Genomic DNA, 17455 nt, shown 5'->3' on the forward strand with positions numbered 1-17455 from the left:
GTGGATGGCTTTAATTATAATTTACAATATAGCATTTAACAGAGCTTGTCCTGGACTAGATTTGCATTTAAAAGTGTTTTGCTGCTGCATTAACTGCACCTAGTTTTGGCACTAGCAAGTATTTTATGTCAACAAGGCTTTAGTCTTTGGACCTCTTCACATTTTATGAATTTTTATGCACTTGATCCAAGACCTTCCAAATCCTGTGAGATAAACCAACACATAAATTAATTATCATATGTGTAACTGAATTAGAAGACTATACTTCTAATACAAAAAGGTTTGTTTAAATAGCTGTATCAGTGATGTTAATATGTAAAAAACCAGATACATTATATGTCCATGAAGATCAAGAAGAAATTACATGTATTTATCAAGAGCTATTTACTTACTACAACAAGCAGGTCAACACATTCCAGGTCTTATAATAAAAAATAAATAAATAATCAAGTCCTGTTCCATTTTCTCATTTTTTTACAGCTCCCTGGTTTTAAATCATTACTGATATGTTCCCATATAAAGACACTTGCATGATGACTCTGTCATGCAGCAATTTCACTGGTAGAGGATGAAGCTCTCCAGAACCAAATTCACACCCAGACAGGCCCTCAACAGACAGCAATTCAGAGGCTGAAGCAAATAATTTTCAACTGTGACAGAATTTCTCCAAGTGACACATGAACTCCAGCCCATCAAGATCTCTTAGTCTCTCAGCAGAGACAAGCATTCAGTATTATCCCTGATTCCTGAGGAACTGGGATTAGCTCTGATCTAAACACAGCTTGCCTCAGGAAAGGAAGTCAATGCATTAAAGGAACAGTGATGATCCAGAAATGTTCAGCACTCACCCTCAGCTGGAAGGGCCACGATGGACCTGCTCCTGCTTTGAGTGCCCTCGGCGTTTTTGCTGGAGCAGGAGTGGGAGCAGGGGGACCACGGGGACCACTCGCTGAGCACACAGTCCCTAGCACAAGGGACTTCACAAGCCACCACCTCGGGATGGGGAAGCTCTGAGCAGAGGTGATGCGGAACTTCTTCACCTGGAGCAAATGAAACAAGACAGACATGGAGGGAGGCACAGCTGGGTTCAACACCCACAGCCTGCACCAAACAGACTGACTTCATGTCACACGTCCACCTGCTTGTGGAAGAATATGCTACAGAACAGCATGGGGTGAAGCTTCAGGCTGCAAGGTGTAATACTTGAACAACTACCTTAAAAAATTATTCAAGAAAGCAAAGAAGAAAAAAAAAATGTGTTTCAAGCTCAGTGTGTGACATCTTGGCTGCAGTCCACTCTCTGAAGCAGGTAAGGGAAAAGAATGAGATAATTTCATCAATAGAAGGCATATCAGCAGAATATCAGCAGAACTAATGATAATTGCCCCATATTTTCTAGCAATCTCTACCTACAGAACTTATTTTCCACAGTACAAATTGTGCAGGTCCCAAAGAAGTCAGACCAGGGAAGTTTTGGTCCTTCCCCTTCAGCCTCACCAGAATGAGCCACTCTCATTTCTGACTTAAGCCTCTCACCCAAAAGCTAGGAGATCTAAAATTATGAATCTGTTGGACCACCACCATGGTACCACTCATCCAAGAGAGAAATACTTTCTGCTGCAGATGAACCAAGAGACCTGGACCAAAGCAGATTTTCTGATGAGAAGCATCTTTTCAAAGTCCATTTCAACAAGGACAGTGGGGAAAATCTACCAACCAAAAGAACTACTGCCAGAATGAGCAGCAAAAGAAGGCACATGAGGGATGTCATGTGGAATACAACACAGGGAACTATTGTTTTTAGAAAAGAAAACAAAATAAACTATTTTTTAAAATAAGAAATTTGAGTCATTACATAGAATTTAGAAGGACATCAGAATTCATAAAAATGCATAAAATATAACTCATTTAGTACTGAATTACACCCAATGTCTTACAAATGTGTTTTAAGCGATGCACAGTCATGACTGACTTTGCTACACTGTTCAAGTACTTAGCATTTCTGGATCCTCAAGAAACTTCAGCTACATCTGAAGTTTCTAGAAACTCAACTGTTTATAAACAAAAGGGTTCCATCACATGTTACCTCCTCTTTTGCCCTTATAATAGTTACAAACCTGTCCTTCAAGGTATCTTTAATTATGAACCTAGGGAAATAAAACATAATAACTATCCAGCCTTAATTATACATTTAAAAAAATTATAATGGCAGAAAGTGCCTCTTTCACCTCACACTCCAGGAACAGGCTCTTTAACAAGGCAGCGCAGGAAGCAATTATAACTGGGAGGGTAGAAAACTGAGCTGCTTTTACAAGAGCCCACATCTACGAGTGAGTAAATAAGAGAGGCAGGCTGTGAGCACATAAAGCTGTCAACAGCACAGCGCTATTATCTGCAGTTGCATCCCTAAATGAAGACAGGCTCATCACCCTCGAGGCACAGATAAAACTTTTCAAGCGTATTATGAGAAGGAACAGCAGATCCAGCAGGCAATCAGACTGCAAGATATGGTTAAAATACTTTGGTTTTATACTCCCTTTCCTTTGTGCTCACCTGGAAAGGCTCGGTGTGCCCAGTCTTTGCACCACCCCCCTACACAGAGCCCCCATCCATCGATACTGCAATTGGCATCCCAAAGAAAACCAAACTGAATCCATTTAGACCAGCCTCTATATCACCACTGCTGCTTTGGATGCTCACCTAATGCTGAGAACTACCTTCAGAAAAAAAACACTGTGAAAACAGCAAATAAACCTGTTAGGCTTGTTCCAGCTGTCTTCCCGAGTCACCTAAGCGTCAAAATCCCGCTGACGTGTGACAGCTTTTCTGTACGGCGGCAGGTAACGGCAGGGCAGCCGGGCAGGCTGGTTTTAGGAGTCAGTGGTACAGCAGCATCAAGAGATTATACATGCTTTGGTGAAGCAGGGTGAAACACCTGTCCTCCTCTCCCATCACTGACAGGGATCACATGGACAGCCAGGGACAGGCTTCAGAACCAGATGGGCTGAGGTGGGACATTGGCCCTGAAAGCACGAGCCCCACCCCTCCATCCACAGCTCAGGTTATCTGTTGTATCAGGACTTTATGGCCAGAAAGTGCCATGATGCTCACCAAATTCTGAATTAAGTCACTTTTTTTCTACCAATCAGACTGTGCTACAGATCTAAGCATCAGAGAAGAGCTACTTGTTGAAAGCCAAGAGAGCCTTTCCACTGATTTAATCAGACTTTAAAAAGCTCAAACCACTCCTCTCAGAAGATGATTTAAAACATTTGGGGCCCATTTGAGGTGGCTTTTTCCACCCATAAGCTCACATGTCACATATTGTGGGGTGACCACCCTGTGGGGAAGGGAGGCAAATACACTTTCAACTTCTTCCTTCCACGATTTCTTTTCAGACTGGATTTACAGCAGGTGACAGCAACAGCAACACTGCAAACAGAGGCTGCAATTCACAGTTCCTGGGCAAAGAAAGAAGCTTTGTGCTTTGTTAGAAAGAGTTTACCACTGGGTGCATGAAGGCACAATTCAACACTCACTTTGATTTACTTTATAGCTCCATTCGCAGTGTTCAGGTTTAATCACTGCCTTCTATTACTGCAGAAGGGGAATTTCTTCTGTACCAGCTGCCTGGCAGAGAATTCTTAGAAAACGACTGTATACTACAAAGGGAGGTAATAATCTTTAATTTTCCATAAAAAATACTAGAACATGACATAGCTGAAGTGGGCTTTATGCATTGTCGCAGATTTAAAAAGAATATTAAATTCTCAAGAGCTTCCAAACTGTCCCCTCAGTACCTTGAAGGTGCAATTCTTATCTCACATATGGCTGAATAGTCTTTCTGGATCTTTCCACAGTCTTTACATGCACAAGGCATGTTTTGTGGGGCCAGATGGGGGATCCACCCAAATGGACTGAGGGAGCTGGAAGAAGAGCTCACCACACCACTCTCCATCTTTTACCAGAAGTCCTGGCTATCCAGGAAAATCCCAGAGGTGACTGGGGGTTGGAAATGTGACACCCAGCTACAAGAAGGGCTGGAAGGAGGATCCAGGGAACTTCAGGCCCGCAGCGTGACCTCAGTACCAGCAGAAGTGATGGAGTAGATCATCTTGACTGCTATCACACAGCATCTACAACATAACCAGGGGATCATTCCCAGCCACCATGCATTTAGGAAAAGCAGATCCTGCTTAACCAACCTGATCTCCTTCTATGACAAAGTGATCCACTTAGTGGATGAGGGAAAGGCTGTGGATGTATCTATCCGGACTTTATCAAAGCCTTTGACAGTATTTCCCACAGATTTCTCCTGGAGAAACTGGCTGCTCATGGCTTGGACCGGTGCAGTTTGCCGCGTAAAAGACTGGCTGGACATCCAGTCCCAGGGAGTGGTGGTGACTGGAGTTACATCTAGCCAGGGCTGTCACCAGTGGTGCTTCCCAGGGCCCAGCACTGGCCCAGCCCTGTTTAACATCTTTACTGATGATCTGAACAAGGGGATCGAGGGCATTCTCATCAAGTTCATAGACAACATCAAAGTGGGCAGGAGTGTGGATGTGCTGGAGGGCAGGAAGGCTCTGCAGGGGGATCTGGACAGGCTGGATCAAAGGGCTGAGGCCCGCTGTGTGAGGTTCAACAAGGCCAAGAACCAGGTCCTGCACTTGGATCACAAAACCCAGGCATCCCTCCAGGCTGGAGGGTGCCCAGCGGAAAAGCACCCATGGGTGCTGGTCAGCACCAGCTGAGAGCAAGAGCACAACCAGACACCATCACCTGAGAGCACAACCCACACAATCCAGCTTCTGATCTGCCTGAGGTATAAGAACTGAAACAGCATCCTTGGCATGCTCAGAGCCCAGCTGATCCCTCTCATGCTCTTTATTTCATGCCTTAAGCACTGACTGGTCTCAGCCTTGCTGAATGCTTGCTTTCCTAAAAGAAGCTGTAGTTAAGAAAAATGTTGCAGTTTTCTATTCAAAATGCTTTATTGCAAGCATCCTGACCAACTCTAATGGCATTTTTTCTTAAACTGATTGCCTTGTACTTGAATAGTTCAGCAATTATAAAGCTAAATACTCAAGATATACCCAACAGATAGCATTTTATAGGGAAGATTTAATCCATTTTCTTTCATGTTGGGGCATAATAATTACAAAAGAGAAGACAAGCATGACATTTTTGTAAATATATTTGCTAACAAAGCTGCTCACAAATGCTAACAAAGACCTAATGTACTGGTCTCTCACTTGAATTCTTTAACAAGATAACAGAGAAGCACCATCCTGAGCGGAATTTTTCATTCACCTAAAAGCAAACTGAATTTCTCCCAACAAGAGAAACAAAATAAGGAATGACCTAAAACCCTCCTTGAACTGAAGAGTCTAGGTTTTTTCCAGAAACTTTTTTTTTCCATTGTCTTTTGCATTCCAGAAGGAGAAGCCACTCCTACAGTCCTGAGTAATGCACTCCACGGTGAGGCACTGAGCCAACAGGAATGTTTTGTTTGGAATCAGTCCAATAATAAACTGCACCTGTCTGTTTTACACCCTGCCTTGCAGCTCTGGTGCATTGTCTCATTCTTCCCAGTGACCTGTTATGCCCATGTCCCGTGACACAGTTTTTAATTACTCCTGCAAAAGACATCCCTCCTGGCTCAGGAAAAAGGGAATGTCCACTGGACAGGAGACAACTACGGCAGCAAAAATAAAAATCCCATCAGGAAGTAGGAACCAAAAGATCACCTCAATAAAAACCCAAGTGTTCTCCTTTTGACATTCAATAATATGATAACATTCTCATTTTTTAGAAAGAAAACTCACAAAGTCACTTTGAAGTTTTCACGTTTGAACATGTTTGGAGCCTCAAGTGAACTCCATGATGGGAAAAGGCCCAAGACAAAGGAATTGCATTTCAGACTGCTCTGCACTGCTACCTAGAAGTTCAGAAAATTTATTTTTTGCGCAAGTGACTGCTGCAAAAATGCTACATATTTAATGACAATTACCAGTTTGCCATCAATATTTCTCCTTGTAGCATTTCAAATTATTCAGTGGAAATAATGAAGCTGTCATCTAAAATACTATACGTATCGTAAAATTTTACGTCCCACTTAAATCTCAGAAAAGAATGACAATAAACTTTGATTAAATACTTGCCTGTAACAGAGTGAGATGTCAACAGACAGCAGTAAATTCAGAGGGATTCCTATTGACTGCATGCCAGTTTGCTGAGAGCAACTGCATGCAGAGAAACTGTGCTGGGAGGATCCTGGCCTGGGCATCTCATCAACTAAGGAAAATGTTACATTTAAACGCAATAACAATCAAATTAGAATAGAATAAATTTCTTACAACCCTCCTGAACATCTTCATCTCATCACAACATCACAGATATTTTTTTTCCTCCACATTGCACAGCCAGCTTTAGAGAAGAAAGCATCCAGGGCTTGCCATGCTCAGTCATCTCCACAGATGAATGTCACACTCCAGTGAAATCCTGGCTCCTGGCTGACTTTGCTTAATGCCAGTCAACAGGTAAGAACAGCAGAGAAGAGAGGTGTCAGTTTGTCAGGGAAAGCAGTGGTGTATGGAATAAATTTAATTGCACTGGTCCATCACTATTACCAGAGCCCCACGGAGGGGAAGGGGACGCAAAAGTGAAGAGGAAGGGAGGTCGAGAGCGTGAAGGAAGGTGAAGCTGTGAAATAGAACAAGCCACTCATGATAGACAAGAGGAAACAAACACAAACAACAAACCTGGAGATTCTTGGGGGGGGGGGGGGGGGGGGGGAACACAAAAGAGATAAGACAATCCTTAAGGTTTTGAGTCAAAAGACTTGGTCAAATGCCACTACAAAAACATTTTTAATCACATCATGCACAATGAAGAAAAAGGGATAACAATGCAGGAGTATGAGGAAAAAGTACAAAAAAGGAACAGAGGAAATGATAATGATTATGGAAAGCAATGTATGTCAGGAAAAATGTTACAAAATCTCCATAAAATCAAAAGTCTCACCCAAATCCCTGCATAACTGGCCACAATCCTGTCCCTTACCTATGTCCAAGTGATCATCACAGAGGTTATGAGAAAAAGATGACAATGACTATACACAAAGAGCAGTATCTGTTTTTCTTCCCTATAAATCTCCTACTGCAATTTGGACTGTTTATCCACAATTCTTTTCTCTCGTTATGCAAATGCACCTAAGAAAACTCATTTGTGAGTCCAAGGAAGCTCCACAGAAGCTCAGCACAGGAGAGGCACGTCAGTGAGCAGCTGCCAGGCCTGCAGAGAAGGTCCCAGAACACCTCAGTGCAGCATCTCCACACTCAAGGTTAAAACAACCAACACACCTGCAGGAGGTTACCCACAGAGACATCAGCTCTGGTGTGTCTCCAGCCCCACACAAGAAAGACAGGTTGTTCCTTAACAAAGGAATTTGCTGCACCTTCACCTGCTGAGCTTGGGCATGGAAGCAGAATTAGTTCTACCTCGTGGCTGTTTGTACAATCCCTCCTGAATGGAAGAGAAATTGCTCAAGTGGCAGCTGAAAGTAAACAAGGGTTGACGGTATCCCCAGAGAAAAACAGGGAAATTCAGGCTGCTGTTCCTAATAATTAGCATAGCACAACAATCTGAAAACATAAAGTGTAAGAACATAACATAATTCATATTAGTGTTCTGCAGGTTTTTTTTTCCTCTATTTCTTTTCAATTTTTTTCCTTATTTTCTCTCCATTATCCCTCTTCCTTGTAAATGAGGGACTCTACACAGGTGGGTTGATCAAGACTGATTGCAATTAAGATTTATTGTTGAAATTGCTGCTACGGTGTAATTGAAACAGGTGTCCCTTTATTTCTTTCTCTGTACTGCTTTGTTCCAGATGCTAAACAACACAAAATATTGTAGAAACCAATCACACAAATAATTTCAATGTATTAAAATATTAAAATATATATATATATATTTTTCAAATATTTGAGGAAAAAAATACAAGTGGACTTGTTCACTCCAATAGTGTACAGAATCCATTTCATCTTATATCTTTACATAGGGGCAAAATAATTTTAGTAGAAGAATTCAGGCATTTTAGTTCAAAAAAAAAATGGAAGGTGGCATTTTATACCCAATGCATCACACCTGTGAATTTCCAACATTTTATTTTTGACAACTTGAGGTGCCATCTTCAATGACAAAACTTGAAAAAAAAAATTTAAGGGGCTTATTACAAAGGGAAAACTAATTGTGCTCTCACACAGCCACTGACCCCAAAAAGAAAAATTTATGTTCAGACATGGAAAAATGCAAACCTTTTGTACCTTCTGGTTTGATTATTATGATTTTTCTTCAGATTATGCTACTCTTAATAATGACAGGCCTTGCTCATTTCCTCATAAGCATGAGAAACCTATCACTATCACTGTTATCCCAGTGATATTGGCAATTTGCAATATATTGGCAATAGCAGACCCTTTTTCACTTGTAGCCCCAGAAACCACCCCAAAAGTGAGTTGGCATTAACACAGGATGCTGAAAATTCATAAACAATAGTGCAGCAGATGAGGGTGATCTAAGTTGGCAAAAGTCTTGTTTTCAGATACAGTGAATGCTAATGATAATAAATAATTGGAAATACCATCTGGACTCTTTAAAAAACCTCTTTCTCCAAGTCTGCAATTGAATCTCTACAAAAAAGAGGATCAATGCAAAAGAAAATGAAAACAGTAAATTAAAATTAGATTTATGCCAACTACTTAAAACTAAGAGCTCATTTAGAAGCAGTTAACACAAAAATGTGTTCTAGTTCAGCTGCAGAGTCTGGCCTGAGCTCATAAAGCAACTCTGAGTGCTCCCACTATCCATCAGGAAACGTTCAGAATCTGCAGGACCAAATACTAGGCTATTTTTTATTTTTATTATTACTACTATCTTTTTCAATTTTGTCTCTAATTGATCCACAAATCTCAGAACTGAGCTTTTAAAAATTGCAATAAAGAAAATACACCCAGTACCACAGATGATCATCAGTCAAGGGTCTAGATGAATGTCTGAGATCTGTTCTTGACCAAAACAATACAAACAGCAAGCCATGACCTTTGCCATGACCATGAAGTTCTTGAGGAGAACTTCCCACTGTACACCCAGGTTTAGCCAAGTAGCAACTGTGCATATAAAGTGCATTAGACATTTTTCAGCTGGGTTAAGTTACTTCTGGCTAATGTACCCTGACCTCTGCTTGAACCATTTTTACATAATAAAGCTGTGAATTTTAGACAGAGTGTTTAATTCCCACTGTGTTTTGCATACTTCATTTAGTACTTAAAATGGGGATAAATCAAATATAGGAAACATAATATTAACAATATTTTCTGTGTGCTTCCACTTTGCCTATGAGGTGGAACTTTAATTACATCATTAATAACAATGCCTGCATTTTCAGACAGCAGTGCATCATTCCTCTAGTGCCATTTAAACTGCATTTGGTCTCTAAACTGCTCCACCCTCTGGAACTGGTTCACTGATTGTATTGGAACAGCAGCCTCATCCTGCTTACATCTCAGCTACCATGGCATCAGCAGAAGAATTTAAAGGCAAGAACCACTTATCATGACCTAAAATTGTTTATTTAGAAAAGTTTTCTGATATTTTCTCTCTCCAGAAAGTTTCTATAGATTAAGAGGTGACAGTTGCTTTCAGGAAGAAAACAAAACAAAACAAAAAACAACAACAACAAAATCCATCAATGTTCTTCCCAATTATTCAGCATCCAAACCGTTTAAAACACATTCAGAAATAGGGGAGTGTGCACCAATAGCTGCTCGGTTTTCCCAAATTGAGTGACAGAGCTAAAACCTGAAGACTGTATAAAAAAATGTCAAGAAAAAGATCATTGCCAATGCTTTTGTAGTGCCCTCATGGTGCAGCCAGAGCTCACAGAAGGAGAAGAGAGGGAGATGACAGAGGACAACAAAAAGGAATGTAAGGGAAGAAAACCCAGGAGAAGGAACTGCCTTTGTTGTCAAAATTTCACCAACCTGGGGCTCTCTCTGAGAGGCTGAAGGACCATGTGCTGAGGTGGAAGCTCAGACAATTGATGTTTGCTGAGTTCAGTGCCAGCAGCTGCCCTCCCACACTGACCTGGTCCTTATTTGCTCCAAAGTTGAAAAGAAAAAAAAAAAAAATGAACCCCAAAGGGTCCAGACTGATACCAACCAATCATCCCCTAAAAGATTTTCCAGCTCCTGTTGGAGAGCTGCTATTTTAACTTTGCTACCAGATTAAAGTAAAATACAGAATCAGTAAATGGAATCAGATGAGCACACCTCACCCCATTTTTAATCACCCTGAAGTGTCAAAGCTGTCAGGAGACATTTGGACACACTTTTCACATATAAGAATAGAAACACAAAAAGCGAAGAACATCCAGCTAAAATTTGGTTTTCTACCACTAAATTTCTTTGTGTGAAAAAAGCAATAACCTCTCTGCAACTTAGAAAATATTTTTGTTCTGATTATTCAGCTATTAAAATAGGAAAGTGTAGTTTCATGACAATTGCTTTCGGCAGGAGATATTTTACACTTATATTTGCAAGGAATAGGAATATAAGGAAGAACAATATTAAAACCTTCAGCGTTAATCTGTATTTTCAAAGCTAAGCACATTTTGACAAACTTTCTAATAGACACTGTTCAAAATTCATACCATATATGAACATGATTACATTATTCTAATTTATTTTCTCTCCCCTCATGCACAGCAATAAAATTTTACCTTTGAACTTATATTTATTACAACTTTCACTCTATGAAGGGCATGCAGGCACAGAAATATAATAAAGCTCTGCTAATTCCATACATTATTGAAATCCTAACGGTGCAAATGGTATCTTACTGTCTTCATGCATACTTAAAATTTCAATCCAAAACCTATTCCCTTAAAAGGGGTGGTTAAGCAACAGTATGTGTTTTTCATACATTTGTAAATTGCTGTAGCAGAATTATATCTTATATATTCGGGAAAAAATTATGTAATACTAGTGTTTGTTTAGGTGTTGTAAGCAAAAACTTGATAAATGCTAAATAATTGAGAGCTCCATCCATCAGACTCCTAAGCACTATAAAAATGCAGAGAGGGGAAATGCTAGAGAATAGCCTTTGCACACCCATGGGCTGCTGTAAATTGTGTCTAATTCCAGCAGGGAAAGTCCCACTGACTTCCCCAAACTGTGCAGTGTACAGCTATGCAGGATCGCTTTGAACTTAACGATGCACAAAAGGAACTTAGACCAGGAGGATGAGGGGTCACCCATAAAACAATGACACCTGGCCAAGGAAAACATCAGGACTAACACACAAGAGAAATTTGGGGCATCTCAACTTGGTGGATAGAGCAGCAAGTGATAGTGATCCAGCAATCCAGGTGAGGGAGGAGCTCCTGCAGTCAAGCAGATGACAAAGTGTAAAAGTTGACTCAAACTGCAAGTGCAGTCTTGGCAGAGCTCCTCTCTCCTCGCAAAGGTCACTGCGCACATTAGCTCCAGCTCCATTGATTAGCAGCTGAGATAGCAGCGCCGAACACTCCAGAGCCATCAGCAAAAGAGACAAGGGGGTGACTTTCTGCATACCATGTCCTCATCACATTCCTGGTAATTGTTCAGTCACAGATAAGGCACAAATAGGGAAAAAGCAGCAGAACAGAGTCCTCTGAAAACATTAACAGAAACAACAACCTTTAGGTTTGGCACTGAGGCATCAAAAATGATAGCTATTATTATGGCTGTAATTACATGGCTGGGATTCAGAAGAATTACATTTTGCTTCCCTGGAAATACAGCCACATGTTTAACATCTAAACCCACAGGAACAGGTTTCCCCACCATGGCCAGTTTGCAGAATGCCTGCAGGACCTGAAGACACGCTGCCAGAAATGGTGCAAAGGGCTCCCAAACTCATGGGGTCCTCCTGGAGGCAGGGGGTGCCAGCTCTCAATTTCGGATCAAATTTAAGCTACTGAGCCATTCTGTGCAACAACAAGCCCAGACAAGACAAGTTAAACCTCACCTTTGCACAAATTCCCAGAACCAAAGAGCAATGCAGGGAGCAGCTCGCCACAGCAAACTACAATGGTGTGTCTCTCCTATGTGAAGGTGGACTTCCAAAATCAGCTATCCCAGCTACTGAGCCAGAATTCAACAAAATGTGAAATGTGGTCTCAACCATGTCTGGTTTAAAGAGGAATACTCACTTTTTAAAAGTAAGAAGAAAGGTTTCTCTCTGAAACCAGACAATCAGAACAAAATTTTTACTTGGTCTCTAGCAGTTAGTTGGAACCTATTCCATTACAGACTTTAAGTCACCTCATTGGCAACACAACCCCCCAACATATTGAAAACCAGCAGGAAATGTTGAATTAATACATATATGCTAACAAGCACTCCTACAGCCATGAATGTTTAATCCAGTTTTTCACTAGCTGACACAATCCCCCATGGCTGCTCTGTGGTTTTGAAGCTTTGAGACAAGGGAAGAACTAGAAGGCAAGGGCTGTAGAGCAGGGAACCACAAAAAAATCAGAGGGAAAAGTCTCTGGAGAAAGCCCAGAGCAGAACACTCACAGCAGAAGAGGAAAGGCAGAAATGTTAACAACTGGAGTGGAACTGAGGGTAGAGAGAGAGAAGGGAAGGAAAGAGAGGACCCAGGAAGTCAGCCTCTCTCTTCAGTAGTTGTGGGGCTACATCTGGATGATGTGTAGAACACTTCCCAGCAATATATAGGATTTTAACGCTTGTGTGCTGTGTATACAAAGAGATGCAAACAGAATGAGTTTTCTGACAGTGCAATGCTGGCTGACTGCACAGGGTAACTTATTACACACTGGAAAAAGGAAGTTCTACACACCTTTGGGGTCTTACTAATACATCTTAATGTTCTGGACCATGACAAATGATTGGATAACAACTCTTACTCCCCTTGTCATCATCCATCTTCTTAGGAGGCTTATTTCTTCAAATCCTGATGATGAACCTCTGTAGTCACTTATCTGAGCAGTGAAAATTTATTGCCTTTACTAGAAAATGAAATTCTCTTCCAGGAGAACTGCACTGGACACAAAAGGGCAAATCTCCATCTTAGAGTATATGGATGCATTTTCCTTCTCCTTAGTGGAAACTATATACATTTATCCAATGTCAGGATTTAGACCAAAGGGTATCTCCTGTGTTAATAAGAATGGCTAATTTCCAATTAAATAAGCTTACAGATCATCGAGATGCCCTAATGAGAAAAAAAAAAGATAAGGCCACATACTAATCCTGCTTTCACTGCACATATTTAATAGGGCTGCCAAGGCAAAGTCTCCAAAATACTTACTAATTACACTGGACTGCCTCCAGCTGCTGTCACTGCCAAGGAACGGGCAAACTTTGCAACAAACCAACCCACCAAGAGTTCAGAGACGATATCGTTATTTTGGGAAAGCCTTGAAGGGGTCAAGAAACAAAACAAAAAAAAAGTAGTTCAGGGCTGATTTGGACAGAAATTAGTCTGTGGACTTCATAAGCATCTGCAGAAAGATATTTTGGCACAGCTGGGAGCAGCTCCCAAACTGGCAAGGTGCCAGCGAGGAGTAGATACTCCACAGCATCATGCTGGAATTAAACAAACACTGTCCCCAGCAGATACAGAACCTATAGTGCAGATGGAGTGCAAAAAGAAGAAAAGCCATAAGCAGAAGTCTATAAACTCCACTGAAATAATCCAAAAAATGTCATCTTATTTGTGTGTTCAGTGCAAAATATGGTACCCCAAGGGTGGTTGTTCCCAACACACGGAGAGCCCAAACAGCAAAGGACGACTGGAACACATGAAGGCACATCACTAAGAAAATCAAGTTCTTACTTCTGTCAGTAAATAATGAGAACTAGCAAATCTGTGCAGGTGGCATGTGACCCTCACAAGAAACACCACCGGGAGCAGTCTCTGCAGCCTTCTCAGCAAGCTGCAGTCGAGCCACTAACAGCTCGAGTCAGGAACCTCCACTCCAGCTTTTCAGTGCAAGAAGGGTTGAAAGAAGTGCAGGTGCCCAGAGCGACACCATAAATATTGATCACAGTGCTCATTCCACTTCATTAGCCATGGAGCACACAATGGCTCCCGACGGAGACGAAAAGGCAGGACCAATTTTAATCACGCTGCCATACAAAAATGCAAACCTTGTGGAATATTATTTCAATTTACTGCTGCTTATTCATGCCAATTTCAGCCTATTAAAAAAAAGAAGTGTTTCTGGACAGTCAAAACTCCGAGCTGCCAGAAAGGTACATCCACACTACATGAATCAGCCCTGTGTAATGACACCCAAGAGAGCCCTGCAACCAGCAAAAAGCAGTTCTTCAGCCCAGCACCTCACCCCGGTCCCCTCAGAAATGCAGGTCATCAACCAGCAGAACTTTTGCTGCTGCAGCTGTGGTGTTTCTGAGCCACAAACTGGTGTCTGGCAATGAAGGGGCCTTATAAACTCAGTAGCTTATTCAGACTGACTTACTGTGGTGGGCTGACTCTGGCTGGGCGCCAGGTGCCCTCCAAAGCCACTCTGCCACTGCCCTTCTCAGCTGGGCATGGGGAGAGATTATCATGGATTATCACAGAAGGTTCATGAGGTGAGTTAAGGGCAAGGAGGGATCACTCACCAGTTACAGGCAAAACAGACTCCACTCAGGGAGATCAATTTAATTACCAGGATAATAAGAAATAAACCCAAATCTTAAAACACCTTCCCTCCCCTCCGGGCTTCACTTTAATCCTGATTTTCTCCTCCTCCCCTGTAGCTCACTTGCTACCAAAACCTTGACACTCAAAGCCAATACACCTACATAGTACAATACATAAATCCTAAACCATTTAACCTTCAAAAATATATGTCTGGGAACCCTGCCAGAGAATATTTGAAAGGGATTACAGTAAATGTATTAGTTGTCACTTAAAATTAAAATATGGATTTCAATTGAAACTCTATAGAAGGGGGACTTTTTCCCCCAAAATCCGTTAGTTAGCAACCATGCTGAACGAAGGGGAAATTGTACAGTCAGCTCAGACTACACAGAGCAAGCTGATATATTTTAAAAGCTACATTTTTATCTACTGAAATAAAACATTTTACTTTTTTATTTTTCTACTTTAATCAGAATATAACCTCATTAAATGACAGTGTGGGAAAAGAACATATAAACTAGAAAGAAAATATAAAAACTTTCTGAATAATTTAATGTTTATTGCTTTTAGACTTTGATATTCTGGTCTTTACTACTTAAATGCAGTTTAAATGTATTACTTGCCACGGCCTTTACGTTAAACCCAGTGAGTCTGCAATTTGTGATAAAACTCCTTATCTCCCTCTTTCTGAACCTCCGCAGAGATCCAAGGTTAATTTGCAGATAATATTACTTCATGAAATAATTATCTTAGTCTATAGTACTTAAAATAGCTAAATTCCAGAAAGATAGTTTAGCAAATGAAGCTGTTAGGGCAGCAGATGAGGTGGCTCCCAGGGGCACACACATCCCCACCTGGCAGCACCTTCAGTGGGGGGCAGAATCTGGGTACCTCATGCTGGAGCAGACACTCCCACAGGAATTCAGGACATGGATGCTCCATGAAAATCAGGGATCCAGCCCCATCCAACCTCCCCCTCCAAGCCCCCACATGTCAATGGCATGGCAGCCTCTGCCTTCCTCTTCACAACACCAGCACTTGCTGAAAAATTACTCTCTCCAGCCACTCTTTCTCATCCTGCTAATTTTTTCAAGCATGCTCCTATTAAACTACACAAATATATCCATTTAGTAAACATCCCATTAACCAGGTCAGTGTACAGTGTTCACAACTTATTATGGAGCAGCACCAAATCAGTCACACAAGCAATTATGCAATTTTAGAGCAGACAACTCACTTTAATCTTCATATGGGGCCGGGGATGTACATGCCAATGTTCATTCACAGGACTCATTCATAATTTCCAGGTATTGTATTCCATTTGTTTCACCCTCACTTACACTGCACTCGTGTCTTTTGATTTGTAAGTTTTGTGGGCTGTCAGAAAATATGAGCTCAGTGTTCCACCCTTCATGTCAGGGATTTTTTTATTTAATTAAAGGGCACTTATACACTTCTAGTGCCTGGGGGTAGTGGGAGAAGCTGGGCTAGATATTAAGAATCAAGACAAACTGTTACCAATAGGTAAGGCTTTATAAAGCCTTACCTATTTGTAACACTAAACAAGCATAAAAAAAAAAGAAAAAAAAATACCCAACAACAAACATTAAAGAAGTGAAGATCTTTCCAGAACTGTTTAAAATAGGTGGTTGTAGAGAAGAGAAATCAGAGTTAAGAATCTGGGATGCTACAGTTACAACACAAGGGGAAAAATGCCTGTTAAAATCCCAGCTTTATTCAAAGACATGCATTTATTGAAGTGTCTTGGGAAAACGGGATGCCATATAATATTAACAAACAAGAACATGCTCTGTCAACCACATGCAGCACCACAGACATTTTGAAGACCTAAATAAATAATGTATTAGAAAACCTAGCCTAGGCTGAATTAATTCAGACTCCAATGATATAAATGAACAGCAGTAGTGGAATTATTTCCCTGGGACTTTAGTCATATATAGCATTAAAAGTTAAAGCCTTAAGATACTTATTGATAGGCAAGAAAGTGCAATCTTTAGATCTATGCATGCCCAGGGAGTACTCTGCCCAAATTAGAGTCTCAGAGTTTCCAAGAGAGTTACCAAACCACTCAGCTTTATTTGCAAACACCATGAAACAGAACAAAACACCCTCTTGGCTCTAGTCCCCTTTGACACAGCAGTAAGTGTACAACAAACAGCGCTGACTTGGTATTAAACTTGGGAAATCCACTGAAACTGGGCCAGGGGAGTGATGGGAATTCTGCATGTGGCAACACAAAATGGAATTTGAACTGACAGGATTTTGGTTTTTACAACATACTATGGGCAGTCAAGGTCCACCTCCTCCCTGCTTCAAGCAGCTATGAAGCCTTTTCTACAGAACTGCCCAACACTGATCAGGTTCATGAGGACTTACCAGTTCTGCTGCATTTTCACTACAAAAACGACGTGGTTGTTTATGTCACAACCACATTTGCCAGCAAGGAATGGAAACAACCCCCAGATCAGGGACAGACCTAGGTACAGCACCAGAGGAGATGTGGAAAGGGCCAGGTGAATCTCCCACCAGCTGGAAGTGACTTTGTCCCTCCAGAAAAGTATTCTGGGCTCACCCAGACCCAGAAAATTCCCTGCTCCCCTGCAGATAAGGATTTTCCCTCCTTCCAGAAAAGTCACTTTACAACCATCTCACTCCAGATGCAGTGCCTGGTCCCCATGGACAGCACTGGCCACAGGACCAACCCAAGAACTTTGTG

General features: G+C 41.3%; 1 protein-coding gene across 6 annotated transcripts in view; it reads right to left on the minus strand.

The window, feature by feature from the left end:
* The window catches only part of THSD7B (thrombospondin type 1 domain containing 7B), a 298971-nt gene that overhangs the window by 135803 nt on the left and 145713 nt on the right, over positions 1 to 17455 (minus strand). For 5 of the 6 annotated variants that reach the window (XM_038142157.1, XM_038142156.1, XM_038142158.1 and 2 more), the window contains exon 9: positions 849 to 1040. The exons of the other annotated variant lie outside the window; for it this stretch is intronic. In XM_038142157.1, coding sequence (XP_037998085.1) covers positions 849 to 1040 — 192 coding nt within the window. The remainder of the gene's footprint in view (positions 1 to 848; positions 1041 to 17455) is intronic. 6 annotated transcript variants of the gene reach the window in all.

This window comes from Motacilla alba, chromosome 7, assembly GCF_015832195.1.
Source record: "Motacilla alba alba isolate MOTALB_02 chromosome 7, Motacilla_alba_V1.0_pri, whole genome shotgun sequence".
In the NCBI taxonomy this organism is placed as follows: Eukaryota; Metazoa; Chordata; class Aves; order Passeriformes; family Motacillidae; genus Motacilla; species Motacilla alba.